A 22,814-nucleotide genomic window follows, 5' to 3' on the forward strand; every position below is an offset into this window, starting at 1 on the left:
CATCATCATTGCTACTGCAAGCGGTTACAGGAAACTCAAAAGTGACACCTGTGAATTTTTTCTGCCCCAACCCCACCGCTCAGTCGGGTTATTACAGGCATTTCACTGCCAGGACTGAAGCATGGATTGCGAAGCACTTAGTCAGACCACTGCTGTTAACAGGTCCACAAAGGGAAAGGGATGATTGTGCATGTGAGTTAAGCCATCCCACCAAGCCCAGCACGACCTAGCACTATGCAGGCACTCCCTGTATTTCAACTGTCCTGCAACACTCATGGCCAGATGCTTTGACAGAGCACATTTTTAGTGACAGGCTTTACAAAAGCGTTCCTTTCTGTAGTGATGAAGATGAGGAAGGCTGGTGATTTTTTTTTTTCCTCCCTTTCAGAACACGTTCAGTCAGAAACACATAAATAAATACATGTGTTCATTTATAAGAACTTTTCTGACATGTGGGACAGTTAGCATCCTGCAAAATGCAAGACAGTAACCAGAGGATGCTTCAAATCCCACTTTTAAAAAACCATTTTCAAACCAAATTAAAAGTCTTCCTCACGCAGTAGACAGCAACCTGCAGAACTCCTTATCAAAGGAGCTGTGGATGAGAAGACTTACATGGATTCAAGGAAAACCAGTGAAGCTCATGCAAGAGAAACTCAGTGAGGGCTAATTACATCAGAAGCACATCCAGCTCGGGGATTCCCTTGCTGAAGACAGCTGAGTGCTTGGAGAGGATCAGAGGAAAGCATCACATCCTCACCCTGCTCATATTTTCACTTTGTATCTGACTATGACTGATGTTCTTCCTGATTCTCCCTTAGGAGCAGGCATTAGCCCAAGCCTAACACAACTTCAAAGCCCTCCCTGGGAAGGGGGATGAGAGGGAAAAGAAAAGCAAGCAGGAAGAAATCAAATTATTAGAGAGTACAAATGGAATGAAAGGAGGGAGACCCCTCCTAGATGGAGGGAGTGAAAGGCTCAAACTGGAGAAACAGTGGTGTCCACAACTCCCAGGAGGAGAGCCCCACCACAAAGTTCTGCCTGGAGACATGACAGCACATGAAACAAACATGGGAACTGTGTTCCCAGTCACCATCAAGCTGCCTTCTCCTGGAGCTGCAGTTTGTCACAGCGTGGCAAGGGCAGGGAGACAAGGAGGTCCTCCACCCAGAATATCACGCAAGATGGATCCTTGGTCTAAGCCAGCACGACTGCTTTGATATCATTACAGAGTAACAGGAGAGCCTTCCTCTAGGATGACAACCAGTTTCAACCAACGTTTTACAGAAACAGTCCCTGCCTCAATAACTACATGGCAAGTATTCAGAGACAGAATTTGGTTCTCACTGAAGAGATTTTTGCAACTGGAAAGAGCAGCATTTTCTGGACCGGTTTCACTGTGGAACACATGAGCCTGTTTCCAACAGGACTCTCACCTCCCAGCGCTGCTTCTGGCTAACCTTGAAACAGTTACCTCAATGTTAGACTGAGATCTGCACTAGACACTTCAGGAGCAGTTGTTACTAGTATTGTTCATTTTTGAAGATACACAGCTTTTAAGGAGATATATTTCAGTATCAGCCTGTGGCTCTAGAGCCAGAGTCAGCTGCTATAGTTGGTGATGGAGCCCAGACCCCTATAGGACATGACCAACAGCAGGGCCGGTACAAGGGCTGTCACAAAGAGTCAAATCAAAAGGGGTTGCTAAAGCCTGCAGAGCTTGGTCATCCTGGGACTCAGTTGCCCATCCAGGCCCCGCTAGCACAGACTGGAGCAGCATGGGTCCAAATGGGAATATTTCTATTTCCTCCCTGCGAGATACTTCCAGCACTCCTCTGCTTTGCTCTGATAGGAGTATAGTACATCTTATGGCTCCTGGCCACGAGAAGATCTGCATGTGCAGCTTGTAGGACCTGGAAGATTGGCCAACTCTGACCTACTTTTTCCAAGCTGTTAGGCTGGCAAAGGGAAGGAGTTTGGCTTGTTTTCCTCTTGGAGCTCCCTTGCAAAAATCAGGTCCTGCTTCAGGGCCTTGCAGGAAGAGCATTATCTGATGACACTTCAACAGTTAAATCAAGTATACTGTAGCTAAGTCAGAGTGTCAGAACGGCCAGTTGTGGTACAGAGAACAGACCTGAATCACAGAATAAACCAGGTTGGAAGAGCCCTCTGGGATCATCGAGTCCAACCATTGCCCTGACACCACCATGTCAACTAGACCATGGCACTAAGTGCCATGTCCAGGCTTTTCTTAAACACCTCCAGAGATGGTGACTCCACCACCTCCCTGGGCAGCCCCTTCCAATGCCTAATGACCCTTGCTGAGAAGAAATGCTTCCTAATGTCCAACCTGAACCTCCCCTGGCAAAGCTTGAGGCTGTGTCCTCTTGTCCTATCACTAGTTGCCCAGGAGAAGAGCAATGAGCTGCTGTAACAAACTGTTGTGTCCCTGCTCTAATACCAACAGGCACAACTCCAATCCCTTCCCTTTCAGTTAGCTCAGGTTAAAACCACACACACGTATGCCTGAACTGCACCAGACTCCTGTGACTGGCTTTAAACAAGCCAGCTTCAACACCAAGAGCCATGGCTCATAGCAAGCACAACCCCAGGGTAAAGGCCTCTGAAGAGAGAAATGGTGACTGAAACTGCACTGGACATCACCTCCTCTCGCCCTCCACACCGCTGCAGCAGATCCTACAGGCAGGGCCAGGCTGGTGCTGCAGGCAGGGAAAGGTGCACACTCATCCCATGTAATGCCACAGCTCCTGCTTTCCTTTGGAGAAGCAGGAGGCAACCAGGAAGCACATCAGCGACACTGCCCCAGCAGAAGAACATCTCCTTGGCTTGCAGGATGTCTATCGCTGGTTGCAGCAGCATGGGCGAACCGTGCCTACAGGCACTTACAGAAGCTGCTTTCCACCTCCATGTCAGCAAGTTTTGCAACCAGGGTTGAGCTCTGTTGACTGGACTGCTCCCAATACTTTGTTTATCTGAGAGGCCTAACTACAGTGGAGATGCATCCTCAATTCCAACTGGAGGGACAGAAACTGGGATAGAAGCTGAGAACTAGTGCCACAAGTTATCCAAATTTTAAACGTTTTTAAGAAAAGACCTTTTCCTTAAGATGTCTGGAATTACACTGTTTATTATCGTAACATCAAAAGTAGATGAAGCAAGTAAAAGCTGCAAATCCAAACCAGGATTAAGCAAGATTAGTGATCATTAAGAGTAGAGTCATACAACTGGTTTCCTCTGTAGATGTTACCAATTGTTTTGAAAGCCAATATACTTAAAGCAAAATAGATCTTTAAAGATGTAAGACAAATTTTACAATTATTCCTTCGGCCTAGTTTTCCACCAAGCTCCCTGAAAAATCGAGAAGGGGACAGATCCTCCAGAAAGAAGAACCACAGTTGGCAAGCATTTCTCTTCCAGAATGCTGCAGTTTGGGATTCTGGTCCTTTCCTACAAGTTCTTGTACTGTCATGGAAGTAAGGAAATGCTCTAGAGTATGGTATGGTAACTGGAATAGATTCAAAACTAAACATCCACCATTAAGGACTCATTGGACTGGAGGCAAGGTCTTTTCCAAAAGCTCCAGTCAGTGATTTTACAAGGTCTATTGACCCCTGCAACCAGCAGAAAGCTGAGCAATCAAGATAATTAAATCCTCACCAAAAACACATAGATTTTTGAGATATTCCATCTTATATTGGGTTTATGTGGCAGGTTTTGGGCAGCAAGTTGGGTAGGGGGACTGAGAAGATACCAGAAGCTTCCCCCCATATCAGACAGAGCCAGTTTTAGCTGGCTCCAAGATGGACCAGCTGCTAGCCAAGGCTGAGCCCATCAGCAGCACTGGTGGTACCTCTGTCATAAAATATCTAAGAACGGGCAAAAAACATGTCACAGCAGCTGCAAGAGAGGAAGAAAATGTGAGAAGCAACTATGCAGATATCAAGTCACTGAAAGAGGAGGGGATGGAGGTGCTCCAGGTGCCAGAGCAGATATTCCCCCATAGTTACACAGGTTGTCCCCCCACAGCCCATGGAGGACCACGGTGGAGCAGGGATCCACACTGAAGCCTGCGGAGGATCCCACACTAGAGCAGGCAGATGTGCCCTGAAGGAAGCCACAGCCCATGTAAAGCCCACACAGGAGCGGACTCCTGTCAGGAGCTGTGGCCCATGGAGAGGAGCCCATGCTGTAGCAGATTTTCTGGCAGGAATTGTGGCCCATGGGGGATCCATGCTGGAGCAGTCTGTTCCTGAAGGACTGTACCCCATGGAAAGGACCCATGCTGGTACAGTTCTTGAAGGACTAGAGCCCATGGGAAGGACCCACATTGGAGGAGGTCATGAAGGACTTCTTGCTGTGAGAGGGACTACATGCTGGAGCTGGGGAGAAGTGTGAGGAAGAAGGAGCAGTAGAGACCACATGTTATGAACTGACTGCAACCCCAAATCCCCATCCCCCTGCCTTGCATGGGGGGATGCAGAAGTCAGGAGTGAAGATGAGCCTGGGAAGAAGGGAGGCGTAGGGGGGGAGATGTTTTTAGTTTTATTTCTAACTATCCTCCTCTGTTACAATTAATTGGCAATAATTAAAGTGATTTCCTTAAACTGAGTCTGTTTTGCCTCTGATGGTAATACGTAAGTGATCTCCCTGTCCTCATCTTGACCCATGAGCTTTTTATCATATTTTCTTCCCCCATTCTGTTGATGGAGAAGGAGCAATAGTGCAGCTTGGTGGGCACCTGGCAGCCAGCCAAGGTCACCTCACCACACATCTCCTGCAGTTGCTCATCTCATAAATCCTCCAAGGCTGTAAAAAGACTTAGCCAGAAGAATCAAGTACAGCTATTAGAACAGCAGTCATTAAAACAGAATTTAAACCTTTTGTGAAGATAGAGCTGCACTGATTGGATGTTAACAGGACAGCACCTAGAGTGTGAGAGACACCTTGAAAGGGACACCATAAAACTAAACCAAGTAAAATCAGTAAAGGAAGTGCTCCTATACAAAGGCAACAGTAAATGGGCAGATAACCTGAAATAAGAAGGGACTTGAATGAACTCCTGGGAAAGAGGGAGTCTGCTCTCAAAACTTTTTCTTTCCCCCCCCCCCCCAAACATCCTGGGTCACGTATTACAGAATCACAGAATCAATCAGGTTGGAAGAGCCCTCTGGGATCATCGAGTCCAACCATTGCCCTGACACCACCATGGCAACTAGACCATGGCACTAAGTGCCATGTCCAGTCTTTTCTTAAACACCTCCAGGGATGGTGACCCCACCACCTCCCTGGGCAGACCCTTCCAATGGCTAATGACCCTTGCTGAGAAGAAATATATATTCTTACAGTAATTCTCATTTATCATCCCCCCACACATACTCCCAGAATGACAAACTCCTGTTAAGCAGACTAACTGCCTCCATACACGAAAAGTATTTGCATGGAAAATTTCTATGATGCATTTATTGCCATTTTCGGTTTATTTTGATGTGCTTTACCAGTGAGAAACAAAAGCAGCTACTGCAGCTCAGCTACTCGGATCCCGGTGTGACCCAGATTCAGATTTGATTGCTTGTCTTTGTCAGATCACTCTACAAAAATTTTAAAGCTTACAGAGACAATGGGAAATCTCAGCCAAATAAAATAAATATAGAGGACTGGAAGCTATCCTAGCTCCAGCTTCCTCTGTTGTTCCAGCCACCCAGATCTGCCAGGACGCTAAAAATATGTCTTGAATCAGCAGTGCTCTGTGCGTGAACTGTTCACTCACGGAAACACGTTGCCTGTGGGAGTTACAGTGTGGTGGGCATCTATGAACTAATTTTAAGGCTGACACAACCATTCATGCTCTCCATTAATGAAGAGCTCAAGAAATCTTGAAAAATTTGCTTAAAATACTGCATAGCTCCACAGCCTAGGCTTGCGGAGACAGAGGTGTGGATAACTATGCCAGAGAAGCCAGGCTCTCCATGCCCACCCACAGAGCTGCAGCACCAGGCACACTAGACCTCTCATCTAAGACTCCTTGAGCAGAGGTAAACCTCAAATCCTTAAGATGAAAAATATCACACAAACGGCAAAATTATAAGCACTGCCATATTTTGAATAAACTTAGATTGACTCAAGATCTTTCACAGTGATTCCAGCAAGTCTTGGAAAGACTGATATGGAAAAAAGAAAAGCAAAACATTACACAAGATCTCTCTTGTTCCCAGGATCTCCATCACCACCACAATGTAAAATTACCTCTCTTGCCTGCAGAGCGGTCAGTGTCTACACAAAGTGGAGCAACAACAACAGAATAAATTAGGAGAAACCCACCAGACAAGTAAACAGCTTGGTAGTAGCCGTCATGGGAGAGCAACACTCAGGTAGCCACCCCAACCAAGGCATCTCATATTATGTATCACAGCCATCCTCCCTGGTAGTGAATCCCATCCTTGAGATCAGAAACTCAATGTAAAGGTTCAGAAATGCCTTCAACAAGTTACAGTTTTGGCAAATCAAATGGAAAAAAAAAATATATATATATATAGGCTGGAACAGAATCACAGAATCAACCAGGTTGGAAGAGACCTCTGGGATCATCGAGTCCAACCGTTGCCCTGACACCACCATGGCAACTAGACCATGGCACTAAGGGCCATGTCCAGGCTTTTCTTAAACACCTCCAGAGATGGTGACTCCACCACCTCCCTGGGCAGCCCCTTCCAATGCCTAATGACCCTTGCTGAGAAGAAATTCTTCCTAATGTCCAACCTGAACCTCCCCTGGCGAAGCTTGAGGCTGTGTCCTCTTGTCCTATCACTAGTTGCCTGGGAGAAGAGGCCGACTCCCACTTCACTACAACCTCCCTTCAGGTAGTTGTAGACTGCAATAAGGTCACCACTGAGCCTCCTTTTCTCCAGGCTAAACAACCCCAGCTCCCTCAGCTGTTCCTTGTAGGTCAGACCCTCCAGACCCTTCACCAGCTTGGTTGCCCTCCTCAGGACTCGCTCCAACACCTCAACATCTTTCTTGAAGTGCAGGGAAGGCCCTCCGCCGCTCACAGCTTCACACATCCAGTGAGACACTGGCCCATGTTGCCCTGAGATGCTGTGGCTGCCCCCTCCGTGGCAGTGTTCAAGGTCAGGTTGGATGGGGCTTGGAGCAACCTGGTCTAGTGGAAGGTGGCCCTGCCTGTGGCAGGGGTTTGGAACCAGATGATCTTTAAGGTCCCTTCCAACCCAAACCATTCTATGATCTTTCTTAACTATTTAACATGATTACTGATTTGATCAAATAGCTTCCAGCCTCCAGCACACTAGGTTTGTATACACATGGGAAATAAGAACGTTTTCATTTTCCCAGAAATGAAACAGAAGCAACCACCTGTTTTTCTTCCACTTCAGGGGATTTGCCGGGACTCAAAGAACAAGCCCCAGGAACTTGGAAGCTCAGGCAGAGATACCCCAGACTGCAGGTGCCTCAGGCTACGGAGCACTCGTAGCTGCCTCCGACAGGAAACCAAGCCAGTTTCAGAGGCCCTTGAGCATAGTTCTGTCAGGTTTTATCAAAATAAAAACTTCTTCCTGAGTAGCTTTTTGGTTTTGATGATTCGGTAAGATAAGCGTTTTGTCTGGGGAAAAACTCAATTCTATTGATGGATATTTGGTATTTATACTACAGGACCATACCTGTCCTGAGGTGGGGGCGGGGAAGCACACCAGGGTCTTCTGGCTTTCTTCACTCTTTCCATACTCCCTTTAGTATCATATCATGGGGTAACCATTTCAACCCCATTTCTTCCCTTCCCATGTTCCCCACAGTCTCATGTCAGAGACCTCTGTGTCCTTCCATTTAACCCATCCTCTCACACATGCAAAGCTGTGGGCCCTTTGGTCTACTCTTTGCAGCACTATTCCCAAGGTCTTCTTATATAGAGACCCTCTCAGAGGCCACCAGGATAACAGCCCACTGCATCTTCTCTGTGTGCTCCTTTCCTTCACCCCACAGTAATGCTAAATATATTCCCAGTTCCTTCTTCTCCCCTTCTGCCAGGGTTCCTCCCCTCAGACCTGGGGCTTTTGAATGTTCCCCTCCCACCTACCCCCCAAGTTTAATATCAACAATAGACACTAATTATAAAAAAAAAAACTTATTAACCTGCTAAAGCAAAGCTGTGTGTCATAGCAGCTGCTTTACTTTGACCCAAAAGCAGTTTCCAGGAACATGCTGGGAGAGAAACAACTGCATGTCAAACGAGCCTGATGAGAGAGCAGGAGCGGGGCACCACACTCACCCCCCAGCCCCAGCATGCAGCCTCGGGCTATGCAACGCTCTGCCTGAAGCACCAGGGAAAAGGAGAGGTGACCTGACAGCAAAAGTCATAATCAAGGAAACAGGAATATTCTTTTTACAGATTCAGCCAATATATTATTCTCTCTCTCTTCCCCCCTTCAGAGCGGACAAGAGCTTTCATGGGTCATTCTTCCTAGTGGTTTCCTGTTCAGCTACTAAGTCCAGAGGTTCAGAAGCCTAACAGAAAGGGGAAGAAGTGCTGGTGGCTTATATAGCTCTCCACCATGAGATCTGCTTATCTGGTTTGGATTTTTTTTTTCTTTCTTTTTTTTTTTTTTTTTTTTGTTGTTATTACTTCATTGATTCAGCAGAGCTCTGGGCTTCCTTCTTTTGAAGTGTTCCCACCACCAAACCACAGCCTTTTGAAGATACAGCAATTGCCAGTTTCACTATACTCGGAACAGCACTAAGCCAAGAAGCTAAGTGTAGGTGTTGCTTGCTTGTAGGCAAATTGTTTACAACTCACTCAGCTTTTTTGGATCAATGGGAAGCAGGAGCAGCAAATCTCCTTTCTGAGGTAGAGCAAGTGAGCAATGAAATGGGTACATTGCCCCAGCTTTAACAAGCAAGGCAAAAAAAAAAACCCAACACCAACCCACTAACAATCATTTAACGCATGACAAGCCTGATGTGTCATCTCCCCCTGCCTACGGCAACAGTCTCCTAGAAGAAAGAGGTAAAATAGAAAAAGAAATACTCACGCATGTCACCGATCGCTCCTTTTGTGACGTTTGTGGCTTTCCTTACTGTCACAGTGAATATGTGTGAATACTGGTGTTCCACCTGGAAGTCAGAGAGTTAGAGGTCATTAAGCTCCAGAACCAAAAACCACCTATCAAAATAGGTTTCATTTTGTCCAAAAAAAGAGAGAGAGAGAAATCACCCAGTCAAAATGTAAGTGAAACTCATACTGGATAGAGCATCTCAAAGCTGAACTGCACCCTGGAGCTTTACTGAAATGTCAGACCTTATACAAGAGTTGCTTGATTTTCCTGCAGCCACACCTACTAATCTCAATGAATAACACTCCTCCTCTCTACAGAACCTGCTTTAAGGCATTTAGTCAGGCAGGGACAACTTGATAGGGTAAGAAAAAAAAATAAAAAGGGGGCTATTTTACAGTGTACTGTCTTTGTAATTACCTTCCCCCAGTAAAAAGAATGGGTGCAATTATTTCAAAGTATGTTTTTGAATAGATATGTGCATACTGCACACACAAGGGATATGGTGAGTAATGCGTGGAATACACCTTTTCAGTACACATCAATATTCAAAGTGCAAGTGTCCCTAAGACAATGGAGGGAAGGTGGAAACAAGCTGTTAAAACATTCACAAGCAAACTTCATGCGGTTTCTGGAGCTTCCTGTCTCCTACAAAGCCCAAGCACGCAGCAGGAGCTGCCTTTCTAACAGCAGGTCTGTCCTGAACTAAACAGGGAAGTAGGAAGAGGCATAAAATTAAGAAACAAAAGTAACAGCTTTAAATGGAAAGAGGTCAGTAACTCACATCTATTTTTACTTTACATAGCCATAAGCTTGACCAACCTACTGATGAGAATCACCAAGCTGCCTGGCTCTTACGGCCCAAGCTGCTGTATCAAGAGCAACCTCCTATGGGACCTCAGGCACTCACCTACCATACCCAGGGATACACCCTCACTTCAGGTTTCCATTTCTAAAACCAAAACAGTGATATTTTCTCTCTTTTCCCAACCACTCATTAACTTTGTGAAACACATTAAAATAAGCACTGCCTATCAGCCATTAGGACCAAAACAACTAACCAAATATTAAAGGTCTTACAACATAGTCCAATCAGAAGGAAAAGGGAAGTGTCAGAATCAGGAAATTCATTGATGTTTATTTAAAATTATAGACAATACGGGACATAGGACACGCTTATTCAGGCTGTGCCTGGTACTTTCTTGGCATATTTTCATCTGGATACTTCCCTTTTTTTTTTTTTAAACCCCTTTTTAAAGGAGCAAACAGAGAAGTCAACAAAACCCTTCCAGCCATACGTGGCTTAGTTTTCAACAGTGGCACATGCCTCCATTTAAGCTACTACTGCTAGACTTTATAAGGGCCTTCAGGTGGTTCTCATAACTATTTTGGAACTGGTTGCTTCAGCCAAGCCTCATTATTTCACATCTACAACATGCTTACACCCAGAGACTAGAACCAAATTGGATCCCTCTAATACAAGTAAATAAAAAAAAGACAGTTTCTTATAGGCTATATCTTATCAACAGATCCTGGGGATCTTATCAACACTTACAAATACCTCAGGGGTGGGTGTCAAGAAGAGGGGACCAGACTCTTCTCAGTGGTGCCCAGGGACAGGACAAGGGGCAACGGGCACAAACTGAAACATGGGAAGTTCCATCTGAATATGAGGAGGAACTTCTTTACTTTGAGGGTGCCAGAGCCCTGGCACAGGCTGCCCAGGGAGGGTGGGGAGTCTCCTTCTCTGGAGATATTCAAACCCACCTGGATGCAACCCTGTGCAATGTGCTCTGGGTGACCCTGCTTTGGCAAGGGTTGGACTAGATGATCTCCAGAGGTCCCTTCCAACCCTTAACCATCTTGTGATTCTGGGATATACAATTTTCTCAAAAAAAAAAAAAGCCAAAACCAATCTTCTAAAGGCAGCAAAATTGCCTTGTGAATGCTTAAGTAACAGTTGAGTCAGGACACATTAAAAAACAACATGAATGATACCAACAAACTCCTCCACAAGTCTGTAGTCTAGAGGTCTGCAAAGGCACAGCCCCATCACCATGGCAAAATCTCTAGGAGAAAATGCCCACAGTGATACTGAGGGTGTGACTTCACTGCAGACACTGGCTGACCCAGACACTGAATTGCTGCGTCTTTATCAAGGCTGTAATCACCCACACGTTGTGACGACCGCTGGAGGCTCATTTCATGCCAGTCTGCCCAGCAGTAAATTTCAGCTCTGTAATTTTGCCCCTGTAAGCTGTAGGAGTTGTCTGGTTCAAAGAACAAGTACGCAGGCATGGGGAAAACTGTGACAGTGTGGACTGTTACCTTACAAGTGGTATATTGAAATAGTCATTGCCCAGCAAGTGGTTCACCGACCGCAGTAAAAATGGAATCCAGACTCTAATCTATTCTCCCAACCGGGACTGTTAACTCACCTCAAAAGCATCAAACCCAACAGAAAGGGTCTCGACGTGGGAATTCAAAGTTGTTAAGAAGCAACACCTATTTAACAGCCTGCCTGGTGCTGACATGAAGACATACCAATGATTTCGTGACCTCCATCACCTTTTGCATCGCAGCTTCCACGAGTGGATGGATGAATGGGAAGGAGGATGGGACTTCTCTCTGAACAAACTTCTGCCTCTGCCACATGGCAAAAAAAGTCCGGAGTTTTCCATCACAGCAGGGTAAAATGGGGATTTTAGCAGGTATCTGGGAACAGCTGGTACTACTGTGAGCACAGCTACGTACAGTTACCCCAGCTCTGCCATTTACCTTGCTTCAAGAATTTTTACAAGCTGTGAATCTGCAGAAAACTACTCTCACTGTCTCGTTTTCAGTTTGCTTCTTGAAAGCGCTCGAAACTGTTTTACCAGCGTGTGCCACCTTCACGCACATGTCAGATGGTGTGTGTGTTGGTTTCACAACGTGGCACTGGCCCCAGGGTTTGTTCACACAGACTGATGTAGTTCCTTTGTCATATACAACCATATAATTAAGAGAAACAGCCCGATGTACAAACACACCACCCTTTGCTTTATTCTTAGCTGTTAAGAAAGAGCCTGTCCTCGCTAGAGGCCACAAATCAGACATCACTGAACGTTTAGCAACAGAGAGGGAGATGGCGTTATAATTAAGTTACAAGTATGGGACATGGGTGTGCTGGATTTAGTTCTCAGCTGCTATCTGGAACTCGTGTGCAATTCCTCCAAGAGGAGGGGACCAGACTCTTCTCAGTGGCGTCTAAGTGAGAGGACAAGGAGCAATGGGCACAAGCTGAAACATGGGAAGTTCCATCTGAATATGAGGAAAAACTTCTTTACTTTGAGGGTGCCAGAGCCCTGGCACAGGCTGCCCAGGGAGGGTGGGGAGTCTCCTTCTCTGGAGATGTTCAAACCTGCCTGGATGTGACCCTGTGCAACGTGCTCTGGGTGACCCTGCTTTGGCAGGGGTTGGGCTGGATGATCTTGAGAGGTCCCTTCCAACCCTTAACCATTCTGTGATTCTGGTGCCCCAGAATCCTGGCTGCAAAATGGGGATACTACAAGATGCTCACTGACAAAAAAGCACTTCTGTAAAGTCATTTTCTGACATCTCCTAGTCCTATCCATGAAACTCATATGCCTAAATAAAACGCCTACCATCAAAAGAAGGTCAAACCATCACTTACTAGTGTATTCTTATTACAGCAGTGTAGAGATCATCATTACTTTCTATTACAAGTCGATAATTGTTTTGCTAATACAATTGTGAGAATTGGCCTCTTCTCCCAGGCAACTAGTGATAGGACAAGAGGACACAGCCTCAAGCTTCACCAGGGGAGGTTCAGGTTGGACATTAGGAAGCATTTCTTCTCAGAAAGGGTCATTAGTCATTGGAAGGGGCTGCCCAGGGAGGTGGTGGAGTCACCATCTCTGGAGGGGTTTAAGAAAAGACTGGACATGGCACTTAGTGCCATGGTCTAGTTGACAGGGTGGTGTCAGGGCAATGGCTGGACTAGATGATCCCAGAGGGCTCTTCCAACCTGATTGATTCTGTGATTCTGTGAACTGCTTTTGATTGACTTCAGCAGTAAAACCCTGTCATTCCAGCTGTTCTTCTGCCAAGAAACTTAAGTCTGGTTTAAGATCAGGTATCCTCTGAAACGAATGCAAGTACACAGAGGTCTGGCAAAACAGAAAAACATTATCTTCTTTCCCCACGCCTCACCCAAAATAACACACTGAGGCTTGTAATTATAGAGTTATTAATATTTGGCCATAATCACATGCTTGGGAGAGGTTTGCAACAGAATGGTACTAAAATAAACGATCTCCCTCTTGGTATTAAAAAAATACACAGATACACACAGGAAGCTCAAAAGTCTAGATCTCTTCTTATCCCAAAATAAACGTTTTTCATGCAACTTAAGTGCAATCGGAAATTAAGGCAATTTTCCACTTAGCATCCAGTTTCTAAGGGTATTAAGAGGTCTAAATGTCCATATTAACAGCTAGCACAACTTTCAGAAGCATTTTTTTTTTGTTAGTTTTCAGCAAGACTGAGTTCTACAGAAGTTAGAGGCACCCAGAAACTACCACAAGCAATGTGACTCTAAATACCTTTATAAATCCAGCCCTTGCTAGTTTAGATGACTAAGCTGCATTTTCTAAAGTGATTTATGTTCACCTTAGGTCTTGATAAAAATCTGTACATTGCCGGCTCCTCAATTACTTCTGAAAAACAGACGATGATATATAAATCACTTAAACATTGCAACACTGAGTGGAGCAACATGTGCATACCTTTAAAAAAATCTAAGCCAGGTTAAAAAGCTCACACTTAACTCAGAAATCTAAATCCTATCACCCAAAGTGACCTGGTTTTACATATGTGCTGCACTTCACTTACCCTTTCTCCACAAATTTAGAGAAGGAGAAAAAACAAAACCACTTTTCAGCATGCCCTCTCTGAACATGGGTTTTCTGAATGATGGGGACTCCTGTGGCCAGCATTTACTCTCTACTGGTTCCATCCACCCCTTGTAGATACAACCACAAGGTTTTCCAAGTGTCCTGCACAGCCATGGTTCAACATCTCCTGTTCACACACCACAGCTCTCCACCTCTTCTAACTCCTCCTCCTGCCTCCTTTGCTCCCCTCCCACGTTTAAGTGTGGGTTTTTTTTTCCTCACAGTAAAATTTCCCTAATTATCTGATTCCCTCTGTTCTACATATGCCTTTGTATGTACATAACATTACCTTGCCACTACGGGACTGGGAAACAGAACAACACGCTAAGATCTCCGGTAACACAATTGGGTTTTACCTACAAACTTTCCACACTTACTGAGAAAGCGAGGGATTTGCATGCCCTGAATGTAATATTTTTCATATCCCAGAATGCTGAGTCACAAAAATGGAACTCAATTAGGAGATATATTTGAACACAAAATACCGATCAGGAAACTCTGGCAGAGACAGATTGTGTAATAAGTATTTATTACTTTTACTTCCTTAACGTTAAGAACACTTCAGCTGATGGTTAAGAAAACAGGCAAACATTTTCATTTGTCCAGCCTAAGTAACAGATTTTCATAAAATGAATGATCTTCTTTCACAGGGTATTACAAATTAAGACAAACATTTGCACATACACACACACAAACTTCACCTTGAAGCGATTTTTCCCTTTGTTACAAAATTTATCCCCCGTATCAATGTAACTGATGATGTATTACACATCTTAATTCTTATTCCCTGAATTTAAAAGCATTTTTGGTACTGTCAGTTCTGTCTGTACCTGCAGTAACTTGGTGAATGCCTTATTTTGTTCCTCCGAGTCTTTCATAAAATGAGAAAAAAAAAAGAAATTAAAGAGATTGGAAAACACATAATAGTTAACAGAAGGCCTTTTGGAAAATGCAGAATTGAGTCTTTTAATGGCTAATGTCATCAAAAATTCAAGATTTTTGCATTGATATGAGCCTGTTGCCCTTGGCTGTTCTAAATTGCAGCAAAACTTTCCATGCAATTTCAATTTTTGAATTAAGAAACCTCAAAAATTTCCACTCACTTTCCAAGCAATTATAGGATCAGCTCCTGCATTAACAGTGTTCCTTCCTGCATCACCAACATTCCTACAGCAGCAGGTCAGAGGACTGTAACTACACATACTTCTAAAGCTGCATTTTGTTCATTATGGTGTGTATATATTGGTATAAAAAAAGATCTTTTATGTGAATGACTCAATGAAATACCAAGTGCTGCAGAGACCTCTGCCATAAGGTACAGATCAGATCAAGCATTCCATCCAGGAGAGGGCACTGACGCAGAAAGGAGGAAGTTAGTGTATTGTTTTAACACTCTTAAGTACAGACATCAACCTGAAACTTGTCTTTACAGCAGCGTTCACAGAACTACGGAGTGAGTAAAACACAAGTTTGACATCGTCTGGCTGCAAACTCGTGTAAAGGATGTGACTGCGTGGGGTAGAAACCACATAATTGATAAGAGATCACTTCAAGGAAGTACATGCTGTATTTTTAGTAACGTAAAAGTTCAACATTATGACACGTGTATAGTAACTATCTTTGAGTACGTATCACTTTTCCTGCCGTGAGATTCTGGGACTGTTATGAAAAGTGCTTGATATGAACACACCCAGCTTGGTTCAAGATTTCAGTTTGAGCAGGAATTGCAATTTCAGTGTTTACTGTGGAAAGTCACTGAAGCAGAGATATGTGTGAATACTACAGCTGAAAGCCAGCGTTCAACAAGCTGCTGAGCCACTCACACAGAATCACAGAATGGTTAGGGTTGGAAGGGACCTCTGGAGATCATCTAGTCCAACCACTCCACTGGGGCAGTTCTGCTCCCATTTCCTTTCTCCTCCTTCCCTTTCCCCTACTTCTCTACTTATACAGGTTGTGTTCACATGGTTATACCCATCCCTTGGGCCAGCTCTGACAGCAGAGAACTAACCTTCTGCATTGAACTGTTCTCTGCCAACTCAGCAAGGTCAGTTAACTCACTCCAATCACATGTACTTGATAGCTGGTACAAGGGATCACAGAATCACAGAATCAACCAGGTTGGAAGAGCCCTCTGGGATCAAGTCCAACCATTGCCCTGACACCACCATGTCAACTAGACCATGGCATTAAGTGCCATGTCCACTCTTTTCTTAAACACCTCCAGAGATGGTGACTCTGGATGGATGCAGCAGGAACACCGGAATAAAGTGGGAAGGAGGGAGCAGGAGCTTTTGGCAGCAGCATGTTGTTAGTGGCACAGATCACTTCACTGATATTTAGAGTTTGCAGGCTGTATTTTGAAGATTCTCTTTGAATCAACATCACTGATACACACCAGTTTAAGACATATCCAAAATTGCCAACTTATCCCTCTAACCATAGTGATGAAAAGGGAAGAGTTTTTCAGTAACTGAAGCTGTACAAAAACCCCTGTACTGTAAGGGAGAAAGTTAGACATGGGATGTTACTTTTGTAGACTACAGTTCAGTTTGACAATAAGTGTGTGGAAAAACTTGTCTGAAATAGTCAACTACAGGCACTTTGATGAAACACTTTGAGCAAGCAAGTCCTTTAGAATACCTTACAACATTGTACCCATGAGGCTACTAGGAGCCTGTATTCCACTTTTACTTACACATGAGCAACTACACTCAAAGCCATGACAGGCTTTCAAAAAGCTAACTTGAATCTTTCAAATTTCATTCAAATAAAGTTCTTAAGAAATCTGCTCTAACCACACTTACCATTTCTTTAAGGAATTAATGATAACTTGAATGCTGTGTGCTTAGAGTCATTTCTAACAGGATACATTATACGGGACAGTATTAAAGCTCCTTTCCAACCAAAATGATTCTACGATTCTATACAAGACAGTATACATAGAAGATTCAGAGCTACTCACCACAATGTGTTGATAAGGATCTATGACGGACATTTTTGCCTTAATTTTTATTCAAGACAACTGTCAAATGTCTATTTCACTTCTACACAGAAGAGGCTTCCCAGTTTTTCAAAGCAGAGTTCAGTATGACAGATCCTTTCACTATTAAATAAAGAAAAAAAATATAATTAAAATTCTTATGTTCCTTTTAAACTCTATTTTGTAACAGAGCAAATTAGTTCCTCTACTTTAGGAAGGCTCCCACCATTCATTTGTTTACCAAGAACTTAATTTCATATAAGGTATGGAGGTATAGACATTTACTTGCCTGGAGAAATTTCTTGTGCTTATTTCTTCTACCTCAGGGGAAGAGCACAAACCACGTATCTTGAATTCCAGTCATCCAAGTGCTTCTAGCAGCTCTACAGATAAACAAGAGAATAGAGCAATTATATTTATCCATTACATACATTCAAATGTATATGCTTCCATGTATTACAATCCTAGGTTAAAAATCAGTGTTTGTTAACAGCCTTTTTACTGCAGTGACAAATTCCTGGTTCCCATGTTTTGCTTCTATATTAAGATGCTCACATGGTCAGGACAGAGATGACTTTCCTCTTTGTATCCTCCTCTCTGTACAAGGCGAGGTACAAGAATATGTCCTGCACTCACAGAATCACAGAATCAACCAGGCTGGAAGAACCCTCTGGGATCATCGAGTCCAACCATTGCCCTGACACCACCATGGCAACTAGACCATGGCACTAAGTGCCATGTCCAGGCTTTTCTTAAACCCCTCCAGAGATGGTGACTCCACCACCTCCCTGGGCAGCCCCTTCCAATGCCTAATGACCCCTTCTGAGAAGAAATGCTTACTAATGTCCAACCTGAACCTCCCCTGGCAAAGCTTGAGGCTGTGTCCTCTTGTCCTGTCGCTGATTGCCTGGGAGAAGAGGTCGACTCCCACTTCACTACAACCTCCCTTCAGGTAGTTGTAGACTGCAATAAGGTCACCTCTGAGCCTCCTCTTCTCCAGGCTAAACACCCCCAGCTCCCTCAGCTGTTCTTCATAGGTCACTCACACCAAAGGACATGAATTTTAGACCTGAAAAGCCAGTTGGGAGAGCACAAGCACAACAGCCAGCAGCTTGCACCAGACAAGTGCAACCCTTCGTAGTAAGGGTCTGTTTAGCCATTTTAAGGCAGCTTTTCACACCACCTTCGCTTTGAAAGCTTTTTCCCAAACCAGCAAATTCCTGGAGCCACACCTAACTGTGCCTAAGAAAATAACACAAAACAAATTCCAGCATCTAATCCACAGCAACAGCACAGGAGAGTTCATCTGGCAGCTGCTCATTTAACTATTAACGAGCCACAATAGTGCCCTCTGGAAACCTGGGAAGGGAATTGTAAACAGCCCAGTTGTCTGGAGATTCACAAGAGGCTTTGATGGGCAAACCACAAACAACGTGGCAGGATTTAAACAGGTTCTTCATAGGCCACTGGTTTCTGAACACTTTGTGAAGATTTCTACCGAAATCAGGTGCCACCAGTGGCCTTAAACTCCCAAACTGTTCCCAACCATCAAAGTAAAATATACTAACAGAGGTTTATTCCTTCCTGCATCTCTAAAACAAGGGAACTGCTGGACAGGATCAGTACTCAGATTCTGCTGGAGCCTGGTTAGACCTGAACCATCAGCAGAAGCTTCAGAGTGAAAAGAAAAAAGGACCATGTGGGGCTTGGTCTCAAGGAAATGATTCCTAATCCTCAATTCTGAAATGGCAGAATAAGCCCTAAAGAATGATGATTTATGTCACACCCCAGCCCCTTGCTCTTGAGCAATTATGTGCAGGTATTTCCATAAAGATTTTGGTTTGTTATGATCACTAGAACTTACAATATCCCTTCTTTAATTCTGTCAGCCCTAGCAATAGCTTGAAGCTAGAAATTACCCTGGTTTATTAATTTGTTTTTACCTAAGGAAGTCTGAATAAGAAAGACTTTAACACACATCCAGTTCATAGTTTTCATTCAAGGCAGCTCAATGCCAGGGCAACAGGAACAAGCCATCGTTATAGAAAGCAAGTAGCTTTTCAGACTTAAAGGAAGATCTCTAACACACAAACACACCATTATTTCCCCTATTGCAATAATAATTGCAAAGGCTCGTTTTAATTAAAATTCTATCAGCCAAATTCACAGAATCACAGAATCAATGAGGTTGGAAGAGACCTCTGGGATCATCGAGTCCAACCATTGCCCTGACACCACCATGGCAACTAGACCAGGGCACTAAGTGCCATGTCCAGGTTTTTCTTAAACACCTCCAGAGATGGTGACTCCACCACCTCCCTGGGCAGCCCCTTCCAATGTCTAATAACCCTTGCTGAACAGAAATTCTTCCTGATGTCCAACCTGAACCTCCCCTGGCATTCAGCAGTGGAGTAATAAGGCAGATGGGAGGGAAGCAGCATTGTGTTTATAGACACATTGTATAGCTGGTTTGTTTTATTCCAGTTTATTTTACCTTGGGTCCTACTTCAAGCATGACAATGGAGAACCTTGGTAAAACAAGCCCTGCCGTAGGAGTTTGAGGAACTGTTGCAAACTTCATAGGCATTCAAGAGGGAACAGTGAACTACCCAATCACTGCAACGAAGACAAAATTTCTAAGTCATAAAACAGAAAACACACCGTTTCCCCTAACTGCACAGTCAACTACCAACAAGTTACCACACTCATTTTGAGAAGATACACGAAACCAAGCTGAGGATACTGCTCTACCCACGGAAATAAGAGAATGGGTTACACCTAGGACAAGAAGCCTGGTTTGAGTTATTTGTCTAGCATCCTAGAGGCCGAGGTCCAGTTCTCCAGATCTTCACTCAACTGGTTGACTGGCTTAGACATCAGATCATCCTCTCTTTTTCCTACACCCCCTGCCTCATTTATTTCAACATCTGCAGGAAACACATTTGTGATCCTGCAAACAACAGTCTCTTCGACTCCAGAGCCATAATGTATCTCCAAGCACCATCCATCCTCCATGTTGAATAAGGCAAGGATCATGCAGACAGCCAGATGCGCAATCACATAATTAACTGTATCACAAACACACCTGCACAAACTGCGAGCTACAGACACACAGGCAGAGTCTCTGAATAGGGAGAAAAGGGCCAGGGAACAAATAGACCCTGACAGGGGCAAAGCCTAATATCCTGGTTTTCCATACAGCTCCAACCAACAGCCTGACAGACCCTAGCCCTAGTCATGATGGTATTACTCCAAATTGGAACTCCTGGTTTGCCATCTTCATCAGTCTTTCAGGATGTGATAAACAGAGGCAGGTATCCAAAGACAGGCATCCAGTGCCATTTCAGACTTGTGAGTGTACCTGAGGCACCCTGGGGCTGGCAGGTGGCCTGGTATCCATGCTGTGCCAGAAGCCAGCAGACACCTGAAGTGGTAGCAGATATCTATGTTTAAGTGACCTGAATACTTATGTCCTTTACAGTGGATTTAATTCAAATCAGAGTTACTTGACCTTAATATAACTACACCACGCCCCCTGCAAGCTTGCACTACACTATCAATGGAGTTAGGGTTAAGCACACTAATATATTTCTATATCTAAAATCTTCGTGTGGCAGAGGAGCCAAAATAGAGCACTAACAGAGCCACCTGTTACACTCATCAAGAGCCACAAAGAAAGTCTTGAAGAATATTTACTTCAAACACCTGCAGTAAATAGAGCTGTGATCCCAAAATTATCTCACTTAACACTGCCACTGTCCATCCCACAAAGCCTAATGGAAGAATCATCAACTAATTAAGGACTATCACAAGCGCATACAACTGAACTCGAGTTGAAGCTGGTGGCAGGCCAAGCCTTGACAGACTGCAGGGGAAGTAGGGCCTCTAAGCAGATCTTCAAGGACACTTTATTATTATTAACACATATTGTTTTGTTTCGCTGGTATCTGGTGGTATCAGGTCGTCTGTGAACTGTGCTGTTCCCAGGGCTGGTAGCATTCCTTCCCAAACAACCAGCAAAGCGCCTCTGCAACACCAGCATAAACTCTGTCAATCCTTCCAGTATTACCAAAATTAACTAAGCTGGCCAGACTGATTAGCAATATATTTCTTGATGTTTTATTGACACATGTCTAAGTTTACAAAATATCATAGCGAGCATAGCCTCTTGAGCAGGCCACAGCTTAGCTTGGTCATGGAATACAGACAGCTTTCTGCTCAGCTCCTAAATCTCACCCAAAAGCAAACTCACCTGCTGTCAGCCCAAGAGCATTTAATTATTAGGCACAGTATCAGACATCAACAGTAACGAGCTATTAGTGGATAGCTGTTTAAACCAGGACTCTTCCGCGATCTTGGCTCATTTTCACGTGAGGAGACAGACTGAAATGGTAATGGACTCTTGTCTCTGAAGACCAAGAGCAATTCCACAAAAAGAAATTAGACACACACGGACAAGAGATTATTCACAGAATCAACCACAGAATCACAGAATCAATCAGGTTGGAAGAGACCTCTGGGATCATCGAGTCCAACCATTGCCCTGACACCACCATGGCAACTAGACCAGGGCACTAAGTGCCATGTCCAGGCTTTTCTTAAACCCCTCCAGAGATGGTGACTCCACCACCTCCCTGGGCAGCCCCTTCCAATGCCTAATGACCCTTGCTGAGAAGAAATGCTTCCTAATGTCCAACCTGAACCTCCCCTGGCGAAGCTTGAGGCTGTGCCCTCTTGTCCTATCGCTAGTTGCCTGGGAGAAGAGGCCAGCTCCCACTCCACTACAACCTCCCTTCAAGTAGTTGTAGACTGCACTAAGGTCACCTCTGAGCCTCCTCTTCTGCAGGCTAAACAACCCCAGCTCCCTCAGCCATTCCTTGGAGGTCAGACCCTCCAGACCCTTCACCAGCTTGGTCGCCCTCCTCTGGACTCGCTCCAACACCTCAACATCTTTCTTGAAGTGCGGGGCCCAGAACTGGACACAGGATTCAAGGGGCGGCCTCACCAGTGCCGAGTACAGAGGGATGATCCCTGCCCCAGACCAGCTGGCTACACTATTCCTGATAGAGGTCAGGATGCCATTGGCCTTCTTGGCCACCTGGGCACACTGCTGTTACTGGAACATTTTCATTCTCAGTGTTGATCCAGTAAATTCCTACAGATAATTCAGTTTCACAGGATATGTCGAGGACAAAGGACAAGAAGAATAATGAGATTTTCCCATTTCATGCTGAGTATGAGCTTACTCCACAGTTAGTCTCACCCAGCGGAAAAGCTCTGAAAATGAGTAAAGCACAACGCAGTGTAAATATCACCACCAGAATACGTCCTCAAGACTGTAAGAAAAATCATAGAAGGGAGATTGTTTATATCAAGCTGGCCAATTCTTCTTAAAAATCAAAGACAAGGACAATTAAAAAAATAGGTGAATAAGTGCGACTCACCAGTACAGTCATTAATGCTCAATCTAATATGATAAGAGTAAGGGTACAGAATAAGCTAAGTATTGACTCAGGCTTTAGGTATGAATGTCACCATCCATTTTTATCAAATCAGATCACAGAATTTCATCTGGTTACAGATTGATCCTGTGATTGTATAAGAGAAATAAATAACCTGTTTCTACATGATTTTGCCTAGCATCCTGGAAAATCACCGTCATGTTATTTCTTAATTTAGGTCTTCCCACGCAAAACCCAAGGTTTACCTCTCGCTCTGTGTAGAGCACCCATCACCCCATTTTCATACGCTTCGCTGACACGCAATGACTGTTCTGCCCGTGCCTTGCTGGGAGAG

General features: G+C 44.3%; 1 protein-coding gene across 1 annotated transcript in view; it reads right to left on the reverse strand.

Moving 5' to 3' along the window:
- Positions 1-17,081, reverse strand: part of PLA2G4A (phospholipase A2 group IVA) — a 78,175-nt gene extending 61,094 nt beyond the window's left edge. The window contains exons 1-2 of the mRNA XM_068416968.1: positions 17,001-17,081; positions 9,060-9,141 (exon numbers count right to left, since the gene is read on the reverse strand). Coding sequence (XP_068273069.1) covers positions 9,060-9,141; positions 17,001-17,033 — 115 coding nt within the window. The 5' untranslated portion in view covers positions 17,034-17,081. The remainder of the gene's footprint in view (positions 1-9,059; positions 9,142-17,000) is intronic.
- Positions 17,082-22,814: the final 5,733 nt, after the last annotated feature.

This window comes from Nyctibius grandis, chromosome 21, assembly GCF_013368605.1.
Source record: "Nyctibius grandis isolate bNycGra1 chromosome 21, bNycGra1.pri, whole genome shotgun sequence".
NCBI classification, from domain to species: Eukaryota; Metazoa; Chordata; class Aves; order Nyctibiiformes; family Nyctibiidae; genus Nyctibius; species Nyctibius grandis.